The 18,085-nt window shown below is 43.2% G+C and overlaps 1 protein-coding gene across 3 annotated transcripts in view; it reads left to right on the forward strand.

The window, feature by feature from the left end:
* The window catches only part of CCDC88C (coiled-coil and HOOK domain protein 88C), a 584,514-nt gene that overhangs the window by 49,504 nt on the left and 516,925 nt on the right, over positions 1 to 18,085 (forward strand). For all 3 annotated transcript variants that reach the window (XM_086937646.1, XM_086937645.1, XM_086937647.1), the window contains exon 2: positions 2,821 to 2,921. In XM_086937646.1, the coding sequence (XP_086793772.1) occupies positions 2,821 to 2,921 (101 nt within the window). The remainder of the gene's footprint in view (positions 1 to 2,820; positions 2,922 to 18,085) is intronic.

An 18,085-nucleotide genomic window follows, 5' to 3' on the forward strand; every position in this document is an offset into this window, starting at 1 on the left:
GCTCTTTACCTGATACGTTAAGGACCAATGTTTTCTTTAAAAAATTGCTACCCCAGGTCCTTAACTACCTAGAGGGTTCCCTTGTTATTACAATACTGCACTCTAGGCTAGCACCATTTACCGCCCCACATACAAAAAGAAATCCATAGGAGGCTCTGCCTTCTAAGTAAAGGAAGCAAAACTCTGGAACTCCTTGCAAGCTACGATTTTAAGCATTGAGAAATATATAAAGTTCAGAATAGAGGTGGAAACGTGGTTGTTCCTAAGTTAATTATGTCATCGGCTGACCCAGGACCAGAATAATAATTCCACCTATCAGCACCCCAGAACCGTGACCCGCAGAACAATCCAAGAAGAAAAACTCGAACCCCATACAAGCTGGGGACATTTGGTACCCTTGGACTCACCGGGTCACCTCCAACAAGGAGACCACGTCAAGAAGGTGGACACATATAACACCGCCAAGCTGGGGGCCTCCACCCACCATGATCTCACAATGATCTGAACAAACTGATTAAATATTATGTTGCCACCTCAATAGTTAAAATGTGACACTCCAATCAATATTGATATTACCTGCTAACACTAAACATCTGAAGGCTCACGTCCATACTAATGAGATGGAGGACATGCTTGCTAAGACCAGAGATCCCCTAAAAATTGCTGTACACCCAAATACATATAGCCTAGTCCTCCCTGAAGGGCCCGATCCGTCGTATTCTTTGAGCACTGGCAGCTAATAATGTCAATTTAAAGGACGAATAGAACAGTGTATTTGGCAAATCTTCTTGCTTGGTGTATCATAATGTCAACCATATCAAGGGAGATTGTAGCAGTTTACTTGGGCAGATCTGGTACCCGTCACAGCTTCCATCCTGTTTCCTTCACAGATCCATAAGACCTCATTGTGAAGGCCACCTAGGGCAGCCAGCCTAGGAAATTGGATTGAGAACATTAAAAAAAGAACAATTAAAAATACAATGAAGGGACCTGCAGAGCTATTCAGGCCTGCCAGCATACTACAAACTATAACTAGCAAAGGCCAGCTGTCTGACACTTTTTTATTGTACGTATGTGGCACAATATAAACAGGAAATATGCTTCTGCTTGAGTGTGGCTGCTCTATGCATGCAATGAAAAAATTAAATTTAAAGAAACATTCATTGGCGTGGCTGTTTTAACCTAGTTTTCAGCTGCGCCTTGCATTTTACTGCTATTTATGAAGGAGACAAGAAAAAATCACCAGGTAACCAAGGTCTCTAACCACAGGCAGCTGCAGTGTTTCAGTGCCACTTCATACCACCAACTTTAGAAACGAGATGGGAAATAAATTGCCATTTAGCTGAGTATCTGAAGTGCAGACAGAATAAGCAGCCCAAATTCATAGTTAATATAATAAAAAAGCACACATTGGACAGCTTGTCACTAAAGTCAATGGACCTATTTTTAGGAGGTTGTGAACTATGCGCACGGGCTTTATGCAGTCATTCAAGTGAAGGTAGCCAATAGATGAAAAGGCTGACCCATTGACCGTGCTATGTGTTGCGGTGAGCGAAGCAAAACCTGAATGACCATTAAACATAACTGGATGAAAAACCCCTCTATATATATTATGTATAACTTTTATAAAAGCAGTCTGGGGAGCCATATAAAGCTGTGTTGAAAGCCAGACCTGAAAATGCATGTCTCTCACAGTTCTTCAGCCATCACTGCTATAAGCGCCACATCCCATAACATAATTGCACCTCGGTGGTCATCGCGCATGACATGGAAAGACTTCCCAAATAAGTTCAAAGCAAAGACCATACCCTACAGCCACACGCCCCAGACACTATAGTGTGCTATTCAAGTGGTTAAGTGCTTCAGCCCCCCACATCATTGGGAGTAAGTGCTATACAAATGCTACACCACTGCATAATCCGTAAAGGCTTTAGGCATGAACATCCCAGGAGAAATGATAGTCCATGGATGTGTTTTAATGTCCTAATCTTCCTTCACCTGTTTTTTCTGCAAGCATGCAGTTGGCCTATGCACATGACTCCAAGCACTTCTAAGAGCCTCATACACATCATCAGTCACTTCCACCTAGGCCACCCTTCAACCACTCTTGCTCAACAGAGAGTGCTTGCTCTGGCCTGCAACAAATTCGGACATGGTAACAGAAGTCCTGAGGCGCGACACTAGTTGTAAATTTGTGCCGAACAATCTAAGTAGAAGTAACCATATTCCAGCCACACTGCATTGTGTATTTCTTAGAGTTGGAAACTGTTTGATAAGCTGCGAAGAAGGTGTAAAAATGGTAGGGGTCTGGTCTTTTTCAAGCACGAAAATGTGGATTAGTTGGCTGATGTCATGTTCGTTATTTGTCATTCACATCCTCTGACGTGCTTGCCGGGAGTATTTGGGTGTGTTCTGCAATAGCATGTTTCAGACACCTGATACCGGTCCGGTTACAAAAGGAACTGCTTTGCGTACGAGAGGGGAACAATAGAGGCAAGATTCTACTTTTTCAAGAAAGCCTTCATAAAGATCGTGGGAGCTTTCAGTAAAACATTACATTTGTAGGAAACGAAAAGCAGTTCACGTCTGAAAAACAGGAAGTAGCAGCCGCCAGGTGCATGCATTGTCTAGCTCTAGAAGGCACAAAAGCCTCCAAATTCAATAAGCTTTTTGTAAATATGAATTTCCGATTTATTATTTTCAAAGCTGCCACGTCGATTTTAGAAGAGAGTGTTTATTAGCTGGTGACTAGCCTTTGGAGCACATCTAATGAGCTACTTTCAATTCATATAATATATTTATTTCTTCTTTTCCCAATAGGTGAAAACATTTGGCCCATGCGGGACCGAAAATGAAGATAAACTGGGGCTGTACATGGATCTGGTGGATGGCATCTTTTTACATAAAATCATGCTTCAGATGTAAGTACATTTTTCGAAGTTTCCGAAAAAGTGATGCTGCATGAGTATGAAGTTTTATATAGCGCGTATCAGAGCGCTTTCCATAGCACCAGTTGCGTTACATGAGGACTCATTCATTTTTGTTAGGCACTGGGAGATTAAGTGATTTGCCCAGAATCACAGGATGCTCAGCGTCCTTGCCGAGACTTGAACCTGGTTCCCCAGATTCGAAGTTGACTGCCCTAGCCGTTAGGCCAACTCCTCTCCCCAATTTGATTTGATTGACCACCCTACTTTATTTGGCAACTTAAAGACCCTTGGCATGGCAGGCTCTGCCTTTAACTCTTTTTCATCTTAAATTTGTGACCTCTGGCCGCTGTTGCCTGACAGTCCAGTAGATGACCAGCCTCGCCACTGTTGGCGTCCCCAAATGCTCTTTCCCGGCCTGGCCCTTTTTTTCTATCTATACCACTTCCGTTGATGACATGATCTCTTTTATGGTCTCTTACTACGTATATGCAGGTGACACCTACATCTTCTCCTTCCCCATCTTTCACATCTCTTCGCAGTCGCATGTGTCTGTCTTACTTTCATGTGTCAGTGGGTGGCGTGCTGACTGCTGTAACCCTGAGATGGGTTCTATATTTTGCCTTATCTCCTACTACTAAATCTACTCCTCTGGCTACATCCCTCGTGACACTCTGACTTCTAAAGCTTATGCAAAAAAAAAATGCAACAGTTTTTTTTTTACCCCTGCATGAATGTGACATTTTTCGTCACCACCACTGCAAAAAAGAATTACATTCTAAATGTCCTTAAAATTGTCCTCATCTCCCGTTTTACTGGGCCAACTAACGGGCAGTCAGGCTGAATTATTTCAACAATGTTTTAGTTGTCCTTCCCTAAAGTTCCTTTAATCCTGTTGCTAAAGATTTAAAATGTGTTTTTAAGATAGATTAGACCCCTTAGGAACGCCCTTAACTTAGTAATAAATTCACCAATCTGGCTGATGGTCCACTATGAGCCGTGCCCTCTATAAACGTATCTAGTATTCAAAGCTACTCATGACACATCCCCAGGTTGCCTTTTGCGCACTATATGCAGGGACCCTGTATTCGTTGGATTTCACTTCTGTGGCATTTTACACAGAATTCTAGATTTGCTACATTTCCTGCAAAAGCCACCAACAGCTGCATGATTTGTAAATGCAATCCAAAATGTTGTTTCCATGTCAAAAGCACAAAGCAACTGTCATTCCGTGCTGTTGCAGACCCTTTCTCTTCAAAGGTTAACTGGTGACTGTTGAACTGGGACTCGCCTGATTCAATTTTGCCCAGACTGTATTAATAGCTGGTTAAAATGACAAAATAACAGCATATACTGGCACCCATTGTGGCATAATATGCTTCATTATTTGCCTATCTTTCTACGTAATTTTGTCAACTGTGCCAGAACATTTTAGTCTCCATTACTATATCCAGCCACTCAAAATCCAGCAACCCAGGGTCAACTGATCAGCAATTCCCAACTTCATCAAAACCACCACGGGCATCTTCCAGATTAAGGTATTTCTCCCTTCTAGGGCCCACATTCTGCAAAAGCTGAACAGTTAGAACCAATCCTTCACTATAATTTAAAACTAAAATAAGGTTGCCTCTTGAAACTTGTTGGAAATGGAGTTTGATATATAAGTAATATACAGTATAATGTGTATAGAGTACACATCAAAGGCTGAAGTTCAGCCGTGGTTGTTGTTAAAACCCTACTCCGAGGCTTTCTCTTGTATCAATCTTAGAAATATAGAAGGCTGAGGTCGGGGGTGGGGGGGGGGGTGAAGAGGGTATATATATATATATATATATATATATATATATATATATATAGTGAGGCTCAAGTGAGGAGGAGGGGATATATATATATATATATATATATATATATATATATATATATATATATATATATATATATATATAGTGAGGCTCAAGTGAGGAGGAGGGGATATATATATATATATATATATATATATATATATCCCCTCCTCCTCACTTGAGCCCGCCGCCACTAAGAAGGCTGAGGGATTGGCGGACTTTGCTTATATATATATATATATATATATATATATATATATATATATATATATATATATATATATATATATATATATACACACCTCTGTCAGGTTTTCAGGGCACAATCCTTTGTTTTCACCTAAGCACGAACTACTGCTTCCACGTGTTCTGCACTTGGGATCCCTTTAACTGGACACCTTTTTGGCATAAGGACCATCATCACTTCATTGTGTTTTCCTGAGTTCACCTAGATGTCCCTTCATGACAGCTACGAATGACTTCAGGTGTTGTAGTCTGCGTAGATCTGTGATGGTCATTGATATGGTCCTTCCTTGGCAGTGCTGCTCGCGTCTGTGCCCCGCTGTGGGATGGACAGCCATCGTCTCTCGTGACATCCCGAGACATGCCCTCAGCATCCATTTCATTCACCATTGTAGTGTGGCTGACCTGCTCCTATACACATTGAACCTGCTTTTCAAGCTGCATTCCTCTTCCTTCTTGCACAAAGATAGTTCATATGATAGTTTAGAGTAAGTGTCCTGTGTTTATCAATTTAAGGTGAGATAGCTCGATGGGTTAATGCGGTTTCTGGTGAAGTGCAGAGGTATAGGCCACGCTTTATAACTGGGGCTCCTTATTTTATGGAATGTTTTTACGCAGTTTTAGCTACATTTATCCATGTTTGTTTTTTGGTCGTTTCATCTCTATTATCCATGTTCATTTTATGGTTTGGAAAAAATGCAGCTGATATATTTTCAAATGTATTTAACATGCATGCACTTGGTTATCAGGTGGGTGTTGAGATTGTAAAAAACATAAAGACTGCATCACTCGAGTACAATACACATTGGGAGTGCAAGCACCCGCAAATCTTCAGCTGTAAATTATGCAACCTCATTTTTTTTATGTTTGTAACTCTTCTTCCTGCGTAGCTCTTCGCCTGCCACTCGTGCATGGCAGCATTTGTTTTAGCAGGTTCTCTCCGTGTTGCCACTCCTCTCGCATACAGGGACTCACTGCTTAGCGACCTGTGCGCCGGCCCAGTCAACCGAAGCACGCCCCTTCCGGCCTACACGTGTGTGCCTTTGAAGTATGATGCTAGTAAGCGGCTCGTTTACACAGGGCTGGGCTTGGGTTTTTCGGTGGAGGTTCTTAAGTTCCACAGAGGGTTTCACCTTGGCTCGTGGAGTAGGCTTCGCATCTTTAATTTAAGGCTTGACCGATTTAGATGGAGACCCCTCAATCAATTTGAAAAATGTTGGTCTTTTGAGAAAAAAAATGTACATTGTGGTTTTCCCCCTGAAACACGAGGGGTTTGGTTTCCACCCTCCTGTCTGTTCAGCGCAGGTCTCTCTAACCACATCCTTCCCTGCTGATGAATTGTTTGCTTGGCGGGCGGGGTGGGTTTGTCGGGGGCGTTATCACCAACATAGATCGGGCGCAAAGTCTCTCAGACCTGATGGGGTGGGACTGGGCAAACAAAGGGGGCGGCGCCCCAGCGCCTCAATAGGATCTGAGACTTCGAAGTGCTGCGTCTGGTGGATCGGCGAACTCACTGCAGGGTTCTCTAATTGACCTTGTGGTCATAGGCTGAAAACCCAGCCTTTCAGCTTTTCATCCTTCTGAGGTAGATTCAAATCGATTACCATCGATTTGAAAACCTGTTTAATAAACGGCGGTAATTCTGCACCAAGGTGACCTTCTAGCTGAAGCTACACTTTATAAAAACACGTTATATTATCCTTGGTCATACTGACCGCGTGTCCGTGCATTTAGTATTTTAAATGTCTTGTATTTGGTAATGATGTGTGGTGACACTCGATGTCGCACGTGCTTCTAAGAGAAGGTCGAGAAGCAGCCAATGCTTCGTTTTTAGCAGAGTGCAGTGGTCAATACACCATTGATCATTCGCTCACAAAACATCATCGGTGTCGTAATGTCCTCTTCGTCAATAGACTATGTGCTGAACATTGTGTCCATGTCGGGAGGCCCTGTCTCTGAAGAGGTACAGTTCAGAGGAGGGGGACAGTTTACTGCGAGATCCGCCTCCGAAACCTCTTGTAGAGGTAGTTAATGTGTACAGGGGCGTGGCTTGGGGGAACGGGAAACCCCCCCCAACCCCCCCCCCCCCCCACTCCCCACCAATAAATGTATTTTCTGATGAGTAGTTGGGTACAGGTGCTTTCAGTCGGGCATTGTGAGGAATCAGTTGTATTTCAGCAGGAATTTTAACAACACACATGCAAAAACACACACGCTCTCACTCTCTGTTTTGATTGTCCTCAAAAATATTGGTTACTTTACAAAATATGGTTTTCTCTCTTAGTACTCCTACCAATCTGCTTTCTTCTCCTTTTCCAGTGCCCCTTAGGGCCTCTCGTGCACCCTTCCTGTCCTATAATGTATTTAAACATTATATGTCAGCCTGATTGTCGTAAAATCAGAAGCACCCCCCCCCCCCAATTTTACGGACAGCGGTGGCCGCTCCATTCGAGCAGAGGAGCCCTACCCCCGCCACTACCAGCAAATAAAACGATAATAAAACGGGTTTTAAACCGGTTTTATTTCAATCCCCTGGACCCTCCCCCAGGACTCCGATGAGTCTTGGGGGCGTGCCCAGGGGATGGCATTGCTAGTGGTGAAGGTAATGGGCACTCCTTTCACTGGGCATGAGGCTTTGGCTGCCTTCTCCGGCCGGTCAAACCCTCATGCGCAGTGAAGCTCTCCTGCGTTGCTGGGGCTGGAGAGAGCAGGCACAGGCTCCCAGTCTGCCGGGGAGCGCAAGTTGCTCCCAGGATGTTGGTCAAAGCTCGGTGGTGGTTGCTGGGCTAGGAGCAACACACACCTCTGGGTTTCACAGAGCAGACCAGCATCAAGGTCTGGGAGACAAGAGGACACTGAAGTCCTCTGAAATTGCTTTATCTTTTGTTTTCCTTATACGCATAATTACACTCCAACCCGTAAAAGCGAGTTACCTTGAAGGAACATGTCAATTGCCTGCATGTGATGGAAGCGCATAAATAAAAGTACCAGGACTGAGAAAAACTTTGAGTTGTGGAACCAGAGGGGCTGAGATCTCATTGGTTCCTTTACACTCGGACCATGCAGGATGTGACTGCAGAGTGGACGGCTGTTTAAGTGTGCGGGGTCAGTCATTTTGTGGTTGGATTGTCTGCAGTTAAGCTGTTCCAGTTAAGAGGGAGGAAGTTATCTGAACAGTTAGGACAGCAATGTGTTGGATATATTCTGGTGTGCCACATCCTGCGGTGGTCACTTTCTCTAGGGTTCTTGATAAACACAAGATTACGGTTATAGACAACACTTAAGAACTCGAGTGTTGCGGATGTACAAACATGGCGACATTCTGAGCTCTTGGGGGTGAATCTTCTAGAGGTAGCTTTTCTGTGTAAAAAGTCCTCATTCTCTAGTTTTTTCTTGATTTGTTTACTTGGTTTGACAAAACTAGCAGAGATTTATATTCTCTTAACTGCTTCCGTGCGTTGGACGGCCCGGAAGTAAAGATGATATTCTCCAGCGTGCTCTATGTCAGACACTGTGCCACCCACAATGTTACTATGTATGTAAGATGCCCACATACAAACAAAATACAACAATTTCTTTGAAAGAGCACAACCCTATGCAGTTGCAAAATTGACTCCAGTGAGTCAGCAGTTATGTAAACAAAACTAAGACAGATCCAGTTGACTGAAAAGCCAAAATCGGTTTATTCTCAAATCTTCTTCAGTGTTGACCCGAAGAACTGAAACAAAGACAGCCGACACGTGTTTCGTCTTTTGACGACTTTTTCAAGGCTAAGAGCAACACATCAGAATCTGGTGCGTGCAGTCGCTTTGACATAATCTCGAGATGTTGATATGAATTGCCCAGGCTCTAAATTGAGAGAAAATATCCCATGGTCCAGTCAAAAACCAATGTAGTATACAGCGTCCGTACAATACCGGAAGCCACTGTCTGTCGTGTGACGCTCAAGTATCCAGCAATTATGGTTAACACCTTGGCTGCGCTCGGAATCCTTCCCCTGTGCTGGGCCATAATGTGAATGGGTGTGGTCATGACGAGCTCCGCTCGTCATGAGCACATGAGCAGTGTACCTCATGACTAGCTGAGCTCGTCATGAGCACCGAAGGGGTTAAGATGTCAGTGGTCAGACCATTTTGTTCAATGAACAAACGTACGAGTCTTGGTGTACATGTGTAGTATGATGAATTAAAAGTTATAATTCCAATGCTGAATCAAACAAACGTCAAAAGTCGAAGTCGAATGCCTCACTTAATAATGAGGAGCTTCTGACCGGTCCCAGAATAGACGAGCCAGTCTTGAAAGAAAGCCACTCGCTTCCGAAATCACGCCGTCTGACGTCACAGAGGGCGTGTGCAGAGGACAGCCGGGGGCCGTCCAAACCGTGCACGTGTCAATTTTTTCAGCACCACAGGGGAATTTCGGCCGCAGCGAAGCGGTTAATGTCCACGCATGTTTTATTTTGAAGCAGTGCCTTGTTACTGAAAGTTTAAATGATTAAATATGGTACAGTTCACTTTTTAAATACTTAAGCTGAGCGGATTTATCTCTAAACTTACCAAAGATCAACACCTTAAAATTAGCCAGGTTGTCACATAATTAGTAGAAACAGAACAAGCATTGGCAAAGCCAATAGGGCTCGCCTATGAGAGCTGTTGGCTTGGAAATGCTTTGTAGCCATGCTGTACAGTAGCAAGTTGCTTTGGAGTGTGGCTAAAACAAGCGCTATGACGCAGCCAGGACTAATGTGATTTTTTTTCCTTCTAAAGTGCAATGGCGCTGTATGCATTATAGTCCTTTAAAAATGTATATATATTTTTAGCCATTGTTGCACAGCAGTCACTCTGCATTACATTATGGCTGTAAATCATTGCCAAAATCGGCAGTGCAATGCTGTGCAGTAGGCACAAAAGACTCTGGCAGAGACAGTTGTCTTAAAGGCGACACCAATTGGCTTTGCCAGTGCTTGTTAGGTCTCTACTCAACACCCTGTGATTCTGAGTAAATTAGGTTAATCTCTATGTGCACAATAAACGGGAAAAAATGATATTTGGCAAAAAAATCCTGTCGCATAAAGAAAGCAATTGGGCCCATGTCAATATCTTAGTGAAAATACATTTAGAAGTGGGTAACATCAGTTGTAGCAAAATAAAAGCAGATAACGTCTAGTGTCACAATAAACATCCATGTCAAATGTGAAAAGGGATTTTTGAATTGTCCGGCAGAGTAAAACATAGCTACAAATGTCAAGCGGTTCAATGAGGCAACAGTGGTACCTCCATTGCAGCATGATCAGCGGAAGGACAGCAATCAAGCTGAAGCAATCAGTACTTGGTCCACGCTTCAGCTGAAAGAAGAGAAAGTGAAACCAGCACGTGCTGGCCAATTAGCAGGCATCTAAAAAAGAGTTACAATGCAGCCAACAAATGTTAAGCAATGGGCGGCTGCAAACACCTTGTTGTATGCAATATTTATCGCCAGCAAGAGCCAATGCACTGTTGCAGACAACATCTAAAAAATGCAGGATGTAGGTTATCTATAAATTATTGCTAAAAATGCCTGAACATCACCTTGTCAAAAGTATGTGTGCAACAATTCTAATCTACTGCCTTATGTATGGGGTAAAAGTTGTGTACACCGCTGTCTGGCCGGTGCAGGTAGAATGGGGCAAATCTCTCCTTTTGCTTTGCCATATTCTCTCATCTCAATTTGTCCACAAAGCCCTCAACCAATATGTATGTATAGGCATTTATATAGCGCACTACTTACCCGGAGGGTCCCAAGGCGCTTCGACCGCTGCAAAACCCTTCCTGGCTTCCCTGAGAGATGGTCCCTTAATGGGTATCTCCAGGGTGAGACCAGGCATCCCCGGCGGTCTGGTGGGGCCGTTAGTGAAGATGAGGCAAGCTAATGCCCGGAGTTGCCGAGTCTGATCGCTGATCAGAGTGGGCACCGAGGCGAGAGAGTTATCGAGTCCGCTGACCCTGGTCCAGAAACCTGCCGCGCCGGGAATCGAACCCTGGTCCGTCCTCTGCTCTCGGGTCTGCCGCCTCTAACCAGTGAGCCACACTACTTCAAAGGGGTACATCTCTTCTGGTGTCTTTTAACCCTTGCCTGTCCCATTTCGATGCTGCAGACTCCGTAACCAGTACACCCTGATGCCATGCAGAGCCCCGTTCTTCTGAATAGCCAGACTGTGATTGGGTAACATTTCCCAGCCAACTGACCATCTGTTTTGCCTGTTTAGAGAAATGGCCGCCGACTTCGGCAGACTGTGGGCACAGATCACATTGGTCAAGGGTGCTGAAGACCGCTGGCCAAACTAATGAAGCCATTCTTCATGGCCACTAGGCAATCTATCCCACATACAATTCTGTCTTTTTTGTGGTCTGAAACTTCCAATTAATACCTGTATTGGCCCCAGTGCGAACTTTATCGAGATAATTGCATTCCCTACACCTAAGATGTGATTTATGTTTGGCCACAATAAACGTCCTAGAGATTGAAGTATGTGCTGAGGTGGATTACCTGTTAACCTTGTGTAAATTGTGTTGCCTTGGGAGCTGATTGGTAAAACCGGTCAGGAAGTGTGGGTCTGCCTCTTGCTGCAACCTTTAACCTCTTCATTACGCATGCAGTGCTGACAGGCCTGCATACGCAGTTTGTGTCTCACTGGGGACTTTATTCATGCAAAATTCCACAGCTCAATCAATATATCGAGGCTTATAATTAGGATTCTGAACAATCAATTATTTACAGGGCTTGGTTTAAAGGGAAATCAGCACTGTTTGCTAAACCGTTACCGCCCCTAATGGCTCCTTGCTCTACTTGTGCTTTGTCAGTGGTATTGTTCCGTTGTGCCTGTATCAGGCCTTGTGTTTTCTTCTCCACCACGTCAGCTGGGAGGATGGTCCTTGCATGCACTTTGGATTCTTAGATGCCACAACTTCTGATGTGCCAACTCTGTTTGCCATCTGCCCTTTTCCCTAATTTCTTTGTGTTTTCTAGTTATATGTATACTTGTCTGTGAAAACAATTCTGCTGTCTATTCTGTGGTTGCTCCATTTGAGAATATAAATATTTTCACCATAGTCCCCTGTTCTTTCTCGCCTCCAGGGAACATTATTTCGATTTTTGAACCAGCTGTCTTGTGAATTGAACCTTTTGCCAATTCAGTGGCTGTTAAGACCCTGTTTCCAGCCTTTCTATAATCTTCTTGAGATGTTGCTTCAGACCTGCATACAATACTCCAGATGCCCCAACTCTAGGAATGAGCACAGGGATTTAACTTCTGCTCTAGAAAAAACATATTGCAGCACTTGTTTAGTCCTGTCTCTGGAATAGTTGCTTGCAATCCCAGTTCCAGGCGTGGCTTAATATTTTTTACTCTATGAACATTCAAATGAGTGCTTTATGACAGAGGGAATAGCTGTCATGGAAGGGAGTGCTTTCAAAGCGACCCAATTTTCGTCTGAGTGACGGCACAAATATTCTGCAGGTTCTAATGTGACATGAGGAGGAACCAAGGAAGCCAATGATCTCTTGAATGGCACAGGTTACCTAATGAAAAGAGTAGCCAGTGGCCAATGTGCGTTGTGTGTGCTCAGTGGATATTTTATAGTGGCGAGATATTCCACTAAGAGTCCGCTACCTGAACAATAAAGTTTTTAGTTTTTTTATTTATTAAAAAGCAATGGTCTGTTTCAAATGTTATGGAATGTGCCAGATATGATTCATGTTGTACCAAGAGTCTGATTTATTATATATTTATTGGTCAGTGAGTGATCATGTGTGCTTGAGATGAGAATGTTCTGTGCCAGTTCCAGACCAGTTGTGTGTAGTAAGGACTTGCTGAGTGGGCACATTCCGTGGAGCGAGGCTCCGCCCTACCGCCTCTTTTTGGGAATGACAATGAATGTCTTTTCACTGCCAGTGGAACAGGCCACTATCCAAGGAATGATGGGACCTTTGGGGCTCCAGTGGAGTGTTGGGCAAGTGTTACTCTGACTTTCTCCTCCTGATTCCCATTAGTGGTCCTGGTCACTTGGTCATCTCTGCACCTGTAGCTCAGACATGAGATGACGCAGAGCAGCGGAAACCTGGACTTTTTGAATGCTGGGCAAGATTGTAAGTGGAAGGGTCTTCAAGCAGTGGGAGCGAGATGACCTCTTTCAACTTGGTTAAAAGGGGTCAGCGAAGTCTGGGTAACTAGGTGTGGTGTGTCATGTTTTTCCCCCCGAGAAATCTATGTAAAGCCCAGATAATGATGAAAATCATGGAGTAGCAATAAGATTCTAGATGGTTTCCCCCGCTACCGCAGCTCACAGACTCCACTCTTATTGGTGCATATGCCAGTGTCTAGAAAATGTGAGTCAATCCATGAGGATTCACAATCTGGACAGAATCACTTGTTCCCATTGAGAATCTGGTGAATCGCTATGGGTCCTCATTCGGGACAGTGCTGCTAAGGATAGGCTGAATATAGAATGAGGGATGCACCCACAGGAGTTCATTTCTCTCTTGTGTGAGGATCTGGATGGCAGAGGTTTTTACTGGTATCCCGAGTCTCTGACTTGGGCATGCTAGCCCCACCTATTTAGATTTGCACTTTCAAGCCTCCATTTCCTGCCCATAACAGAGTGGGTGTCGTGCAGAAGGGGCATCGTGGTTATAAGGGCAGTAGCTGTGGGTGGTGCAGTTGATGTCCGTTGACTGACCATCCGGCATTCTTGGAGTAATATGTGCTTGGAGAATCTGTGTCACGGTGGGCTCGTCTGAGGTTCTGTACCTCTGCAATAAGTGCCAGTTTCATCATCCTGTTTGTTCTGTAAATGACGCAACCTCGCGGTTCACAGGTGCCTTGCTCACAGGTGTTCTCCGTTGTAGTCTGGTAGTGGTCGTCATAAGGGGATTCTCTATCCAGCATTAGACCGAGGAACTGCGTCCCACAAGACCTCCTGGAGAAAGCATTTAATCCCTTAACTGATAGGGTGTCAGTGCCTCACTATGTACTTCATGGCGTGTTTGTGTGTGTGGGGGGGGGTGTAACTATATGCCCCTGTCGAGCAAACATTTGTGTATGTGTCTTTCAAAGTCTTATTTGGCTCCTGCCTGGAAAAGGGAAATCTTTTTATGAGAGCTTGAAAATATATAATTTAGTTCGCTTGGAGCAGGTGCCATTTACTTACATTTTTCGGATTAATTATATTTATATTCTCTTGGGCTAACAAACTACACCAAATCCAAATTTCTCTTACACACTCTGGGTGTGTGTATATATGTGTGTGTGTATGTAGATGTATATGTATATATATATATATAATATGTATAAATAATCTGTCATTGGTGCAGAAATAAATATGGTCCATAACGCGTTGTGTAGAGCAACTGATATACAAAATACATTACAACAGTACAGCAAAATTAAAATGAAAAAACTCACTGACCCTTTCATCTCATATTGCATGTAACAATTACATGGTTCAGGGAAATAACTCCTACTAGGAGGTCTCTTTAATATGGTTATATCATACTGTATAAATATTTACCCAATACAAGAAAAATAGCCATGATTTAAGTCATATATGCAGATGCCCAGATCTTAGTTGTGGACCCTCCCGACCATTAACAATGATAATAAATTGCATATTATACTCTGCGCAATTGCATATACATATATACCTTGTAGGCCTTCTTATTTTTCTATGAAAACTTAATAAACACTGCATCCAGGTTGGTGAGGATTACGTCTGAAGCTATATTATATCTTATTGGGATTTGGCGCTTTCTTTCGAGGCAGGCACCGGCTCTGTTAAGTGTTAGTAATGGCAATGAGAGCCCTTACTATGTACTCACCCAAAGTCCACTGATCTAATATAGAGTACAGTTCGTCCCTCTGCAGTGGTATTGTGGTAAATGGTACAGTAGTGATTGCGCTTTCCGGAACAGTGTTTAATATTTAGAATACATTTACAGCTTAAAATGGGACCTCCTTCAACAAGCACTGGCGTTGCCAATAGGTCTCGCAGTAGGAAAGTTGGAGCTATTGGTTTTGTAAATGACATTTTATATTTATGTTTTGTGATTTACAATGCCAATACTTTTAACTTTAGCATATGTGACACTTTTAGTATTTGTAATGTCACATGTTTTGTATTGCCTTTACTTAGATTTATTGATATTACAATTAACATTGGCTTTTAATTTTTTTAAATAATTAATACTTAAATAAAAGTGATTGTAATTTTTAATGGCAATAGCTTAAACTTTTGTAAATAACTGTTGTGAAGATTATGTTCAGTGACTAAAATCCAAGAACAGAAGTGAAATATTAACTTTTTTTGTGACATTTGCAATAAAGCTTCAAACATTGAGAGAACATATTTGAACCAGTGATGCTGTGGTAGTGCTGAGTGATGCTGTGGTGGTGCTGAGTGATGCTGTGGTGCCCCTGAGTGATGCTGTGGTGGAGCGTTAGATAGATAGAGAAGATAGATAGATAGACAGAGTGAGGGCGATAGATAGAGTGAGGGCGATAGATAGATAGATTGATAGAGAGTGAGGGCGATAGAGAGATAGAGTGAGGGCACCATTGCCGAGGCTTATGTGGAGTACTGCATGCTGCCAGAAGAAGGACTGTAGTTTCAAAATCTGCATGCAGCCCCAGGAGATATGTTAAAACCGTAAATTATTGTGTTCCACATCTATGTTGCCGGCACTCAAGTCCATGTAGGCCTGCCTACCAGGACATAGATCACATCAAACCATCCAATTGACAGACAGTGAAATGCACCAACGCTTGGATGATCTCAAACATCGCTGTGCTTCAACGTCATAAAAACAGTTAGTAACTATAGGATCACCCAGATAGATATCCGCTTTTCAATCCTTCTGTACCGCTCCTCAATTATGAGTCACATTGTCTTTCATAAAAAGTCTTACAGTTACTCTTGACTCGATCCTTCTTCCAACCCCATATCAGCATACAGAATTTGAGAGGAAATGTCAATTAAATGTTTCTTTTTCAGCGCCAGAACTCACTTAAACACTGCTTACACTAGCACTGAACTATTGCAACATTGGACAGGAGCACTGCACCGAAAAAAAAAATTAAAACACTCAAGTACTAAATGTTAACTCTAAAACCTATCCTAACAACCTTTACTACACTCTATAAAAAGGTTTACAGTCACAAATGCAATCCTTTGGAGCCCTTATCTCCTGTAAGAAACCCAAGATCTGCTACCATTCCATAAAAACTGAAAAACATTGCTATCCCAGCAATTGCCATATTCTAGTCTAGTTGACAGTTTTTTGTAGATACCTGGAGATTTATTTGTAATGAGCTTGCCTAACAAATGCTCTCAAAATACATGGGACACAATTGTGTGGCAGTGGTTAGGAAAGGGACCATGTAGCATCTGAGGAGAAGCAGAAGTGTCCGACTGAATGGAGAATGGTGGTTTTCACCTAGTCCCACTTTCCTTTTTAATAATAGTGCCTAGCCTAGGACTGCACCACTTTCGCCCTGATTTTTAGTTTCCACTTTCTATAAAACTTAGCAAGTATCCCCACAATGCTTCCAGAGAGCATGTAGAACAGAAAATAATCATTACAAACTGCTGAAGAGGCCTGACAGCCATACCACACTAACCAGAAAGCATTCAATACTGAGGACTTCCTGGTAGAGGTGGGCCAGTCAATGAAAACTCGAGCCAGGTTCAAGGCTAAAGCTTGGCTCTGGATCTGCTCGAGATCCTGTTAAAACCTGGAGCAGAGCTAGCATGTGGCTTCTGTCTGTCCCCCTCATGCACGGAGGTAAAAACGTATTAACATTTGAGGTAAAAATTGGGGGCAAATAGACATTTAGTGGCTGATTTGTACACAATGAAAGTATAAAACCTGGATTAATCTAGAGTGCCCCGCATAACCAAATTATGTGATCCTAGGCAAACTTTATTTTTTAACCAATCCTGTTTTTTGTCTATACTGCATATTAAAGCACCTTCAAATGTGTAAGTTCAGAACACCAGGTGTACAAAACCTATTGTGTTTGATTTAATAGACCTATAATTTTGCTCGGTCTATAAGATTCTAGCGACACACAGGGTTCACTTGACAAATGCTTGCCTCTTAGTTCACTAATAGTACTGTCGTCAGAGGGAGGGTGGGCAGGAACAGTTTAAGTTCAGGTTTTAAAACTGCCTCTTTTAGAAAGCACTTCTCTGTGCAGCGCTGTAACGTGACGTGCTAATTAATGTCAAAGTTTCTGCATGCTTTACAGGGCAAACTTTCTAAGGGCTCGGCTCGTGCACGACTTTAAGAGCCAAGCCAGACCCTGGGCTCGGCTCGCCGTGTTAATATGTTGGCTCGTCCACCTCTACTTCCTGGAGGGCTAAGGCATCAGTCAGCAGTGATTCCATCGTGATCAGGTGGAAATGGTTCTTACGAGCCAAAGGTTTCTTTGTTCTTTTAGCATTAACATAATGTCGCCCAACAACCTGCTTTGCAACACACAATCAAAATTTCAATTCAAAATTTTCTGTGCCTTCCACCAAGCATGTGCGAGGCGGATAAGTGAACAAATATTGGAACGTATTATTTGTATTTTGACCTCTCTTCGTTTTTCCTTCAGCACGTTTGCACTATTGCATGTAGAGCTGTAGAAATGAAAGTAGCATCTGCACGACAGGCAGCATACCCATCTGTGCTTGCTGAATCTAAAAGGCGGCGCAGATGCTAAAGCTTTGGATGTGGGGGGCTGCATGTATGCTTGCCTTTAAAAAGTGCTCAGACACGTTCCGTCTGCAGAGGAAAAAGTGTGGGGAAGATGGGCGACTGAACATCGATACACAAAACTGCCCCAGTTCAGCATCGCATAGACAACCTCCACCCTACCCAAAAAAAGACGAAGCATCCCTAACCAGGAGAAGGGAGAGTAAGGGAGGAGCAGGCGTCAGCCGAGGAAGAGAAAGCTCTAGGTGGGAGATCTAGTGAACGGCTGAGGGAGTGAAATGGAATGGAAGCCAACAGTGAAGACGTAAAGAGACTCGGAGAGAACGAGGAAGGAGTAGGAAG

This window comes from Lissotriton vulgaris, chromosome 9 (assembly GCF_964263255.1).
Source record: "Lissotriton vulgaris chromosome 9, aLisVul1.2, whole genome shotgun sequence".
Taxonomy (NCBI): Eukaryota; Metazoa; Chordata; class Amphibia; order Caudata; family Salamandridae; genus Lissotriton; species Lissotriton vulgaris.